Source organism: Leptonychotes weddellii, chromosome X (assembly GCF_054177405.1).
Source record: "Leptonychotes weddellii isolate Sample4059 chromosome X, ASM5417740v2, whole genome shotgun sequence".
NCBI lineage: Eukaryota > Metazoa > Chordata > Mammalia > Carnivora > Phocidae > Leptonychotes > Leptonychotes weddellii.
In genome coordinates this window covers 69331688-69343356 of record NC_138385.1, presented here as the reverse complement: position 1 = coordinate 69343356, position 11669 = coordinate 69331688, and the positions used below count along the sequence as shown (strand labels likewise).

Below are 11669 nucleotides of genomic sequence, written 5' to 3'. Positions count from 1 at the left end.
AGCTCAGACCAGATCCTTCCCTAGTCCCACTTCCAAAGGAGTCCTGAATCCCGCCCAACACCTTCCGTGATGGTATCCTTGGGAAAGCCACAGAAGTAGAAGACCCAGCTAATCCAGCCTGGATTCATGACCCAGAAAATCTGGGAAATGAACGTGTGTTGTTTTTAGCCACCGAGATTGTGGTAATTTGCTACACAGGAAGAGATAACAGTTTCCTTACTTGGATCCTAGAACAGAAAAAAAAAATTTTTCATGGAAAAAAGTCAAATCCAAATAAAGTCTGAAGGTTGAGTTCCTGGTACTGTGCCAATGTTATTTTCTTAGCATCAATAAATATGCCATGGTTCTGTAAGATATTTACATTAGAGGGAGCTGGTTGATGGGTATGGGAACGTCAATGTCTTTGCAGCTCTTCTGTAAAGCTAAACTTACTTCAGAATACAAACTTTGAGAAAAACACTTCTGGGCATTACATGTTATGTTCACAAAATGAAAAAGAGAACATGGCAGATTCGAGGAGAAAAAAGTCCAGAAAAGGTTATCAGGGAGCTGCCAGTCTGGTGTTAGAGGCTCAGCAACCAGGCCTTAGGGGTCAGTGTGACAGGCCAGAAAGGGGTAGGAAGGGTGGTGGTTCCAATCTGCTGGGGCAGACGCAGGGCCAGGCCCAATCCCCGTCCTGGGAGTCAGAGTCTGGTGGAGGAGTTCCAAAAATAATATATTTTTTCCAGCCTTCAAGATTATTTGTGTTTGTTTACCTCCCTTTAAATTCCCCCCAAATGTCAACATTTGTCCCAAAATGGAACTGCTTGCCTGTCCCTCCACCTTTATGGTTTTTGTTTGTGCCCTTTGGACCATCTGGTAGACCTCTACTGCCTGCCAGGAGATATCCTCATATGCTTCCTTATCGGTTTCCAAAGTGAGCGTGCGAGAAAATCTTTGCCCCCTCTGCCCTGGGTGGTGACATGCTTCAAACCAGATCTCTCGCTCTCCTAATTTTACCCTTTAGCTCTTCGTCCGTCTACCAGCTGTGTATCTTCAGGGAGTTAAACTCTAGTTCTCGGTTTCTCCCAACATGAAATGGGAATAAGAAGCGGCACTTTCTTGATAAGTATTCCTTAGATTCAACCATTCAGTGAAACACTCGGAACAGGAGGGTGTCTGGCAGGTAGTTAAGGACTTTGCTTACAGGTTGTTTTCCTCCAGCCCCTCTAAGTTCTTTTATCCATCCCACTTAAATCTATTTCTTCTAAAACCCTTTCCTCCTCCTGGCCAGCCCCAACCGTGCTCATTGTAGTTAAATGCAAGGATAGGAGACTCTTTGCCAAAGTTAAAAGCGCATCAAACACGCCTAGCATTTATTATTTTAATCACAAACCTACAGACCCCTTAGTACACCCTCCTTGGGGCTTGACCCTAAGGATCCGAAGCTGAAAACCTTGGGTGTATGTGGTAGGAAGGGTGAGGATGGGCAGGGAGTGTCTCTTAATAGCTCTGAAATGGGGAGGATTCCTCCAAATGGAGAACTGGGTGGAGGCCAGAGGTTGGAGGTGACCTAGCTTCTGAGAAGGGGGGGGTCAATAAAAAAATCAGATAAACCAAAGAGGGGTACATATGCTTTTGCAACCCTCCCTCCAACCCTCTGCTTTGGTGGGGTAGGCTTCCACTTTTTTCCTGGGCTTGGGAACTCCCCAGAAAGGTCCCTTCCTTCATCTTGTTCCTCTACAGACTGTAAGAGTGCTGGGGTGCTGGCTCTGGGAACCTGGACTCAGGACCCCTAATTCCTATCACCTCCCCAAACTGCCCTTCAAGGTAGGAGGCAGGACTCTACCCAAGGGTGAGGGTCTAGCTCTCACTCCTGATGGAGGTCTGAAATGTCGACCCACAAGATTTCAAGATCTGCCCCCTTCTCCAAGGGCGAGGTTGGCTCAGAGCCCTCCTGGGTTAGGTCCCATTGGTCCCAGGCTAAGGCTGGGGAGCTGAAGTACCACTCCCCCCTGCAGCGTGGAATGCTTGGATGGGATGTTGCTAAGGGACAAGGTCTGTGATCTCGTGGCCTGATCTCATGGACTCCTCCGTGCCTGAAATACCTGTGAGTGGCTGTGCCTATAGGGAAGGGGCGGAGCCTAGCTCCTGCCTTGCTGGAAGGCCAGGACTGAGCTCCCAGGTGAAGGGCTCGCTCTCCTCCTCACTTCTGTTCCTCGGCTGGACAAGGCGGGGATCAGGGGAAAAGGGCAGGGCTTAAACCCCCAGGGTGAGACCTCTGTTATTGTGACTCCTCTTCCTTGCCAGGATGGACTAGACTAGTGGTTCCAAGAGAGGGGGTGGACCGGTATCCTGCTACCTCCTTATCCCAGGAGACCTGGCTAGGAAAGTCCCTAAGCGACAGGGGCCTAGCTCATCCCGCCTCCTTCCCACACCTGGGCAAGGGCAGGTCCCAAAGGGCAGGGGCGAGGCTGTGATCTCCAGGGGACAGGCCCAGAGGTTACCGCCTTCTCCACGGCTGAAACACCTCACTGGTTGGTATTGTGGGGAGGGGGCGGGGCCTCATCTGACTCCTCCTCCTTACCTGGTTACGGGGGTGGGACCTCATCACATCTGCTTGTCCCCCAGAACACCTGGGCAGGGCAGTCTCACGGGAGGGTGGGGGGGGGGGGAAAGGCGGGGCCTCATCCTGACACGTCCTCCTTTCCTGGGTGGGTAAGTCCCAGGGGAGGGGTGAGGCCTGATCAGGACTCCTCCTCCATGCTGAAGCTGCTGCGGCGACTGCTGGCCTTGGAGACAGCGGGGGATACCGACGAGAGCAGGGGGTCAGAGGCAGCCCGCAGTGGGGACAGGGCGCCCGACAGTCCCCCCACCCCCCCCTCCTCCTCCTCCATCAGAATGTCCTCCAGCCCCAGGTGGAAGGGGTCCCCCAGATCCCCCAGGTGGTCGCTGGGAAAGTGCAGGTCCAGAAGGGCATCCGAGGGTGGCGCCGGGGGCTGCTGATGGGGAGCACTCTGGGCAGACCCCCCCGCTGCGGGAAATGGTGCTGTGGCCGGCCTGCCCTCCTCCTCAACGTCCAGCTGCTCTGGCTTGAGGCCGTCCGAGGCGGAGGTTGTGGCCAGGGAGAGCAGCCCGGGGCTGGGAGGCACCGGCAGACCATGGATCTGCGCCTGCAATTCTAGCTCCTGCGGAAAGTAGGGGGTGGGGAGGCGGGATCAGATGGGGTTCACAGTTCCTCAGGGGCAGAGAAGTCTGACGGTTCCAAGGGCGGGCCGCCTGGGTGCCAAACCCACCTCTGCTGCCTGCTCACTAGTTGTGCGACCCGAGGCAGGTTTTGCGTAAGCTCGCGGGGCCTCCGAGTCGCGCTCTGTACAACGAGTACGTGGCCTCAGAGCATCCGAGCCTCAGAGCATCCGAGCCGGGGCTACCTGAGCAAACGGAGCCGGGCTCCCGGCACAGCGCGCCGCACGGGACCTACACCATACGCGCGAGCCAATGCTCGGCGCTATTCCCTTTAAGGTTCTGGGGGCTACTTGTCACAGGCGCGCCCGTCGGGGCGGCCCGGGGATCCCCCAAGTGTGCCAGGAAAATGCTGGCCTGCTCTGCCTCTGCCTGTCGGAAGCCCCCTGTCACCTGTGCCCCGGCCTCCTCGTCGCAAACCTGGATCCGGAGCTGCAGGCTGCGGTTCGTTTGCTCCAGGGAGCGCTGCCGGCTCTCCAGGTCTTTGGAGCGTTGCTGCTCCTTCTGCAACTTGCGGATGTAATCCACAGAGGCCTTCAGGATGGTGCCCTTGTTCCAGCGCATCTCCCTGCAGGGCCCGACGGGGGACAGGAGGGAGCGCTGCGTCGTCGGGGGCGGCGGGAGCTGAGGGGGCAACCGTCCGCGGCAGAGCGGCCCGCCGCGGGCCTAGACCCACAGTTCGGGGGCTGCGGGGTACACCAAGGGGATGGAATGCCCTGCCCAGTCGTTCCGGGGGAAGAGCACATTCAGGCTCCCGCCTCAGGGCCTCCAGGCCAGCTGTGCCCTCTGCCTCGGACACTCTTCCCCAGACACCCAGAGAGATGGTTCCTGCCTCACCGCAAATGTTGCCTCCTCAGTCCAGGCCTGCCCTGTGCCCGCCCTCCTCACCCCGAGTTGTAACCCTCGCCAACATTCCCCCATCTTCTATTCTTTTTTTAAAGTCACCTCTACGCCCAACTTGGGGCCTGAACTCACGACCCTGAGGTCAAGAGTCGCACGCTGAGGCGCCTGGGTGGCTCAGATGGTTAAGCGTCTGCCTTGGGCTCGGGTCATGATCTCCAGGTCCTGGGATCGAGCCCCGCATCGGGCTCCCAGCTCACTGGGGAGTCTACTTCTCCCTCTCCCCCTGCTTGTGCTCTCTCTCTTTCTCTCTCTCTCAAATGAATAAATAAAATCTTAAAAAAAAAAAAAAAAAGAGTAGCACACTCTACCAACTGAGCCTGCCAGGTACCCCCCCATCTTCTCTTCTTTATTTTTCTCCACAACACTCCTCATAACTGCCCAGATTTTACTTATTTATCTTGTTTGTGGTCTGTCCGCCTCCACTAAAGTATCAGTTCCAGGAGCTCAGGCATTTTTGCCTGTTTTGTCCCTCTGGTATCCTCCGGGCCTAGCGCGGTCCCTGACACAAAGCAGCTCAATGCGTCTCTTGAATGAATAATTAGGAAGTACTAAATGAACCAAAAGCAAAGTGCCTCTGTCATATGGGGACCAGATGAGGCACACAGACTGCAATGTCATGCACCTAAAATTGTAGGTTGGGGACAATGGGGGGCTGTGCCCCTGCTCGGGGCGACGAAGGCTGGATGGGCCAGGGCCAGGAGCGGAAAACGCCGGGCACTTTCCACCCAGGAACAGCTTTGGGAGAATGGGGCCCTCGTCCCACTTTCTGCCAGCCCAAGGCTCCCCGGCCCAGACTCACGGGTCACTGGACTTGGGGATGAGGGTGCCCAGCTCCTTGATCCTGTCGTTAATGTTGAATCGCCGGCGACGCTCAACTTTGGGGGGGTGGGGAGAAGAGTGGGAAAGTTGTCAACAGGCTGAGGAGGGAAGAGGAGCTGGGGGGTGGGGAGGCTGTTGAAGGGACAGCCCCCCCCCCCCGCCCCCAAGGAAGGCCAGCATGGACTGAGGCAGGGCTACGCAGCATGCTGGCAAGGACGCGGAAGCTCACGCACTTAGGTTGTGATTGTCTTTCTTCTGTCGTTCCTTCAAAAGGGCCTTGGCCTCGGTCTCTGGAAGAGAGGGGGGGGCAGTCAGGGCCTCTGGACATGGGAGAGATGGAGGGCAGCACGTACGGCTGCCGGGGATAGGATCTGGTGGGTGCAGGCAGGGAAGTGACTTTTTTTTTTTAAGTGCCACTTTCATGATTTTTTTTTAAAGATTTTATTTACTTATTTGACAGAGAGAGAGAGACAGCGAGAGAGGGAACACAAGTAGGGGGAGTGGGAGAGGGAGAAGCAGGCCTCCCGCGGAGCAGGGAGCCCGATGTGGGGCTTGATCCCAGGACCCTGGGATCATGACCTGAGCCGAAGGCAGACGCTTAGCAACTGAGCCACCCAGGCGCCCCTATGATTTTTTTTTTTTAAGAAGCCCTGGTAACAGGTCATTTGTTAAACGCGAGACGAGAGGAAATAGGGTAAAAGCAAGCCCATGGGCCGTGTGGAAGAAGAGGGCAAACAGCCCCTTTCTGTCCGCTTAAACCCCTTCCCCCGGCATCAGGCCCACCTGATTGACATGGGGCTCACCCCGGAGTGGGGCCAAGAGCCTGGCCCTTACCAGAGATCTCCCGTTTGATGTTGGGCAGCTCGGCCGGGCAGGAGTTGCTGACAGTGATGGCTGGCGTGGCCACGCCCTGACTACTGTACACATCAAGCAGATTCCCTGACACGGGCAGCTGGGGACAAAGAGGGCAGAGAGACAACAGCTAGGACCAGTCCCAGGCCTGGCCCTTTCTCAGAACCCGGCCCCACCCCTCCACACTCTCCACAGATAACCTAATGCAAGGAGTGGCTGGCTCAACGCGGGGACCCTTCCTTCTCGTTCAGGGGAACTTTGCGCAGGACGCAACAGTGGGGGACAGGCTCGCGCAGACCCACCCTGCTTCGCCGGGGGACCCGAGTCTGCTGGCCGTGTCCATCGTGCCCCTGCATACCCTCAAATACCTCAGCGACCTCTGAAGCCCCTCTCCCCAACTCTGGGGGGTGGCTCTGAGAAGCAATGCTGGAAAATCACCCGTTCGCAGGTCTTTGTCGGCTACGATGCAACATTCCAGCCCATCAGCCCCTCCTAGCACAACATTCCAAGTCGGCATTCTTGGAACACTCCAGCTCAATCTTCTCAGACCTTGGGAAATTGTCATGGTAACGTTCCATCCAAAAGCTGGCCTTCCGGAGAGTTCCAGCACGATCTCTAGTCTTCTGCCGTGACTGTGTCGCACATGGTCATGCACCAAGCCCCTGACTTCTAGTATCTTCCTACACCTTCTGATCTCTCAGGATTTCTTGTCCAACTACTCAATGAGCGCTGCTTTTATGCCAGCCTTGATTTTTTTTCTTTCTCCTTCGCCCTCTCCTGGATATACTCTAGGGCTACACACTAATCCCTAAGTAATTAGTCCCACCTCTTGATGAGTTATCATCTCTTGAAACTCCTGCTAGTCTGCTGGATCCATGAGATATAACGCCCCAGTCTCTAGCTGTGTCCAAATCAATAAAAAGTTCTGATAAGCTGGTGCCAAATTTATACACGCTTCTGTCCTTTCAGGGTGTCAGAAAGAAACAAAGCCACAGCCCCTTGGTATGTCCCAAAGCAAGTTATGGGACTCCTGGAATGTTCCAGAACCAGAATGGTATAATTTAGTGGCACATCCCTTGCTCTAGAGAGTTTTATCCACTCTCTACAAGGACCCAGCCTCTTGGCATGGTTCACTGAAGGAGATGTTGTATGTTCCAATCACCCCAAGGTTCAACCACACCGTGTTTTAAGACTTTTGCTATGTTCCAATCACTACATGGTCTGGGTATGTCCCAATGACCTGAATCTCTCGGTACATTCAAATTGCTACAAGAGTCCCATTCCTTGGTCCCTCCCACACGGCAGCTTGAGTGCCTGGGTATGCCCTGATTATTTCCACGGAGTCCCCGCCCTTGTATCTATCAGCATCTGGTATGCTCTCTTCTCATCCCACAGCCTCCTTCTCTATCTTAGTACGATCTAAAGTAAGGGTCTTATATACGGAGCCAGCCTGGGTGTCGTCTCAGGGATAGAGGGATGCGACTGATGGTCAGCCAGCCTCCCATCTCAGGGCCTCACCGTGCTGGGGAGCTGCAGCCCTGCAGTGCCTCCGGGCAGATAGCTGAGCATCTCATCGTTGTAGCTGGATTCCAGGCTGATGATCTCATCAATGACATCGTCAATCTAGGGGAAGAAGGCAATACGGACGAGGGTTAGAAGAAGCTGCATGAGGGAGAGCACGGGAAGGTCGTCTGCAGCCGCTTACCTCCTTCTCTGAGCTGGACCCAATGGTGAGTAGTGCCATGGGGCTGTTGGGAGCGCTGCCTGCGGGGCCGGCGGCATGGGCAGCCTCGGGCGCAGGGAGCGGCTGGGCACCAGCAGCCCCCGGTGGTGGGGTGAGGGCCTGGGAAGCCAGCTTGGGGCCAAGCGTGGTGGACAGGTACTGTTTCACCTGTTGCCGGCGTGCCTGCTGTAGGTGGTAGCGTGTCGGGTTCTCCAGATGGGTCTGCACCTGGGGGACGAGCGCGAGGAAGGACGGAAGGGGACACGGTAGGATGGGATGACTCTGAGCCCCAGGCTGACCCTCAGAGGTCATCTGTTTCTAGGTGCAGGCCAGCAAACTAGGCCCAGAATCTGAGACGCCCCTACCTCCCCAAATCCTGGGACGTCTCCCCCAGGACCCAAAGTCTCTTTCTCCGAAATCCCTCCCAGCCCCCCAAGAGCCACCCACGGCTGACAGAAACCCTCAGTTTCTGGAGCACCCTGTCACAGTTCCCAAGAGTCCCCGCCCCCCCATCTCTGACATCACCTAGGAGACCTGAGAACCACACATGGCTTCCCAAGTCAGCCCAGTGGCCAAACTCTCAATGTATCACACGCACAGGAAGCTCTTCCTGCGAAGTTCTTCCTGGGGTTACTTCACAGGAGGCCCAGCACCCACTCGAGGTGCCCACGACCTTCCATGGTCCACCCAGACATCCTGTGGCTCCCAAGAACCCCTCACCCCTGTACAAGAATGCCTCGGAAGCCCCAAACGCAATGGGACGCTAACACAGCCTATCTGAACAGTAACTGGGACCTTCCTTAGAACGCCTAGGACCTCGGGCCCGAAGCCACCACGACCACTCCTCAGTCACTGAGACCCCTCCCAGGGCCTCCGGATGTCACCTTACCTTGAGCACCTCCCTGGGCACCTGAGCAGGGGGAGGACGGCCCAAAGTGTGGCCCCCCGCAGAGACGCCAACGACTGAGATGGCGGGAGAGGCAGGGGCAGGGCTGGGGAAGGAAGAGGCTGCGGCCTGTTCCCGTCGCTCACGCCTCTCCTGCTCCTGGGCCTGGGCCCGCATTAGCTGCTGCCGCAGCAAGACCCGCGATGAAGAAGAGGCCGACATGGCAGGGGTCCTGGAGCCCCCTGCAGAAGATGATGCAGAGAGTGGAGCTGGGGTGGCTTGCAGTGATATTGGGAGGCTGTGGAATGGGAAATATGGGGCCACAGGTAAGCTAAAAGTCTCATCCCAAGCCTAAGGAGTCATCGTGGGATACAGCAGATGCTGGGCTTCGGCCTGGTGTCCGCCTTCAGGGGCCACAATGTGGAGGAGCCAGGCCTGGTCACGGCTCTCAGGGGTCACAGTCTGACAGGGGAGACACAGGGACCGAGCCCACGCCCAGCCCTCAGGGGTCACTGTCTGATGGGGGAGACAGTGGAGCCAGGCTGAGTCCCAGCCCTTAGAGGTCAGTCTGGAGGTGTGGGGGGGAGTTTCAGCCCTTGGTCCTTATGGTGAAGGCTGGATCGGGGCCTGCTCAAACATTGAGGAGAGATGCCATTGCTAGGCCCTGGGAGAGCGGTTCATCCTATTTAAAGGAGAGCAGAAGGATGCCAAATTGGGGCCGTGGCAGTAGATTAGGATACAGAGGGCTCTTAAGCTCAATTTGGGGCTGAGGATGCTCCCTGAGCTCCTGATCGTGGGCATCTGGCTACAGGGGCAAGTGCAGGCCCTTCGTCTGCCCCTGCCTGGGCCTCTAGTCCCAGGAGCTAGTCAGTCTTGAAAATCTCAGAGATTTCACAATCCTCTCTTCCTGCCCCTCTTCCAGGTCCCCTCCCCTCTCTTAGAGCCCAGGCCGATGACTCAGCACATTTAGACTTCCAAGCTGGGGGAAAGAAGAGACCAGCAGGGGTTCCTCAAGGGTTGGGGGTGGGTGAGTCTGTTGAGTGGGGGAAGGGGTGAGCAGGGGTTGTGGGTAGGGCTCCGCGGGGTGGCTGGGCACACACAGGCCATCCCAGGCTCCCTGCAATATTTGTGTATGAATGGGAATGTGGGTTGGGGGGCGGGGGGGGGGGTGGGCAGGGGAGGTCTGGTTCAAGCTAATGGAATCCCAGCTTGGCCACCTGCTTTCCTGTGTGACATACTCTTTCAGGCCCCCAATTTTCCGATCAGGAAAATGCAGGCTGCCGAAAGGGTTGGCCTGGCACTGAGGGCCTCTGCCCCAGAGGGGATGGAGGGGCCTGAGGACTTGGGAGGGGAGTCAGAGGAGACAGACCTTGAGCGTAGCGGTGGGGGCTGGCTTTTGAGCTCGTAGTAGCTGTCCGGATCGAGGACACTTTCTAATTCGATGTCGGCAACAATCCCAGATTCCGGAAGCAAAGAGTTGAGGCTGAGGGTGAAAGGGAGGGAAGGGTGATGGTCAGTGAGTATATGGAGACCTCACTCCCCTCCAAGAGAGAAAGAAAGAGTGGGCAGTGGGAGGAGAAAGACACCAAGGGAGAGGGGAACAGAGTGCATCCCTCAGAGGAGGCCACTCCTCTGGGTACCACCAGCGGGAATTCCCAGGTCTTCCTCCCTCCCCACACCCCTCTTCCCTCCCCACTCTCTTTTGCTCTGTTACCCATAGTCCCTTAGGATTAAAAATAGTAAGATTGCCTGGATCCCAACTCCTCACTCTAACACAATCAAGCGTAACAACCTGGGTTTGAGGGAAAAGAGAAGCGAAGAATTTAGGAAAGACAATTCACTTTGCAGGAGTCCTGACTTTGCATTCAGAGTTCTTCCAGTCCCCACACCCCCTACTGGGGTCCTGGCAGCTGAAGGTGAGCCCACGTGGGTCTATACACTTAACAGCACGGTAGGAGCATCCTTCGCCCAACAGTCCATTGTAACACAAACTGAATGCATCACAAAGAACTGGGGTCGATGATTCACTTGATGGAAGGATCCACGACTTTGCAAATGAGTACCCCCCCCCCAGCCTGAGTTCAGGGTATGCCAAGACACACACAAATACGAAACAGAAATATCAAGGGCTCTCCTCATTCCAGCAATTTGGATTTAAAAGAGGGAGAATTGGGATGGATGATCCGCTTAGACGAGCATTCTTTTCTTGGCGGGAGGAGCCTATCCAGCGCTCTTCTGTTTTTTTGGATAGAAACACACACACACACACACACACCTCTAATACCAACACCCACTGACACAAAATAAAAAGCCATGTACACCCCCCCTTTCAACTATTCCCACTACTGTGATGAACCAGGTTGTTATGAAGGCATCAGAAGATGGGGAAGCATTAGGTGCAAAGGCTCCGGATCAGCCCTCCAGGCCGGGCGGGGGGGGAGGGGGCAAGACCCTAGTGTGTAGGGGGCATTCACATGCACGTGAATGGATATGCATCCTGAATTAAGTCAAAGACTTAGAATCCTGAGACACTGTGGGTGACTTCGCTTGACGAGAACTCTCTCCCCTCCCCAAGGATCTGTCTTCTTCCTTTCTTCACCCTCAGATGGGGACCTAAAACCACCCAGGAAGTCGGGAAGAGGAAGCTCGGGGAGCCGCTGAGCTCAGCACAATCCCAGGAAGAAAGCAAAGCCCCATCTCCTGCTCACACACCCATTGCCCAGAAGTTCAGAGACATGGGCCCTGGGGTGGGCAGGGTGTGGACAGAGAGGGGCTTACAAGCCTGCTGGTGGAACTGAGGATGCAAAGAGGCCACAGAGGGCCCACCCCGGCAGGGATGGTGCAATTGGTGCTCATTCCAGCTCTAGGGACAGATTCGAGATGATTTCCAGGGTCTGACAGACAGACTGGGAGGGGGAGAAAAAGAATGTATGCGCGCGTGTGCATGTGCACATGTATGTGCGCCCGCGCGCAGGGGGTGAGCCAGGCTGGCTGAGAGGCTAGGATGGGTGGCAGCAGGAACAAGACCCTCGTCTGGGTTCCCAAATAAGGTCTGAGGCCTTCTTCCCTGACCTAAGAAGTAGCACCATCTCTGTTGCCTCTGTCTGCCTCGCTGTCTCCCATTCAAGCCCCTAGGGGGGTGTGGGAAGAGGGCTTTTCCACTATCCCTGGGATCTGACCCAGCTGGGTGGGTGGGCAGGGGTGAAGTGATTATTCGGGTTAAGTCTTGAATGTTGCTTCTCTTGCTCACTCACACACACAAAG

At 56.0% G+C, this 11669-nt stretch overlaps 1 protein-coding gene across 3 annotated transcripts; it reads right to left on the bottom strand.

Annotated features, from left to right (window-relative positions):
- Window positions 1–1317: 1317 nt before the first annotated feature.
- On the bottom strand, window positions 1318–9913 carry TFE3 (transcription factor binding to IGHM enhancer 3). 3 transcript variants are annotated; one of them, XM_081808912.1, is made up of 9 exons: window positions 9775–9913; window positions 8409–8703; window positions 7502–7747; window positions 7315–7419; window positions 5779–5896; window positions 5178–5234; window positions 4925–5000; window positions 3616–3790; window positions 1318–3167 (listed from the first exon to the last, which is right to left on the bottom strand). In XM_081808912.1, exons 2-9 carry the CDS (start codon window positions 8625–8627, stop codon window positions 2727–2729), a joined length of 1437 nt encoding a protein of 478 aa, XP_081665038.1. In that variant the 5' UTR covers window positions 8628–8703; window positions 9775–9913; the 3' UTR covers window positions 1318–2726. The 3 variants fall into 3 exon arrangements, with proteins under 3 accessions (XP_081665038.1, XP_081665040.1, XP_081665039.1); XM_081808914.1 differs by having other exon boundaries at window positions 3643–3790; XM_081808913.1 differs by having other exon boundaries at window positions 8409–8647; window positions 9775–9912.
- Between the last annotated feature and the right edge of the window lie 1756 nt (window positions 9914–11669).

What these genes read in the sequence shown, in the direction of transcription:
- TFE3 (XM_081808912.1), bottom strand. Translation starts at nt 8,627, where the DNA reads ATGTCGGCCTCTTCTTCATCGCGGGTCTTGCTGCGGCAGCAGCTAATG. An exon ending in GAAAGACAATCACAACCTAA is followed by an intron (nt 5,001 to 5,177) that starts GTGCGTGAGCTT and finishes ACCCCCCCAAAG; the next exon opens with TTGAGCGTCGCCGGCGATTC. An exon ending in ACGAGGAGGCCGGGGCACAG is followed by an intron (nt 3,168 to 3,615) that starts GTGACAGGGGGC and finishes TACTTTCCGCAG; the next exon opens with GAGCTAGAATTGCAGGCGCA.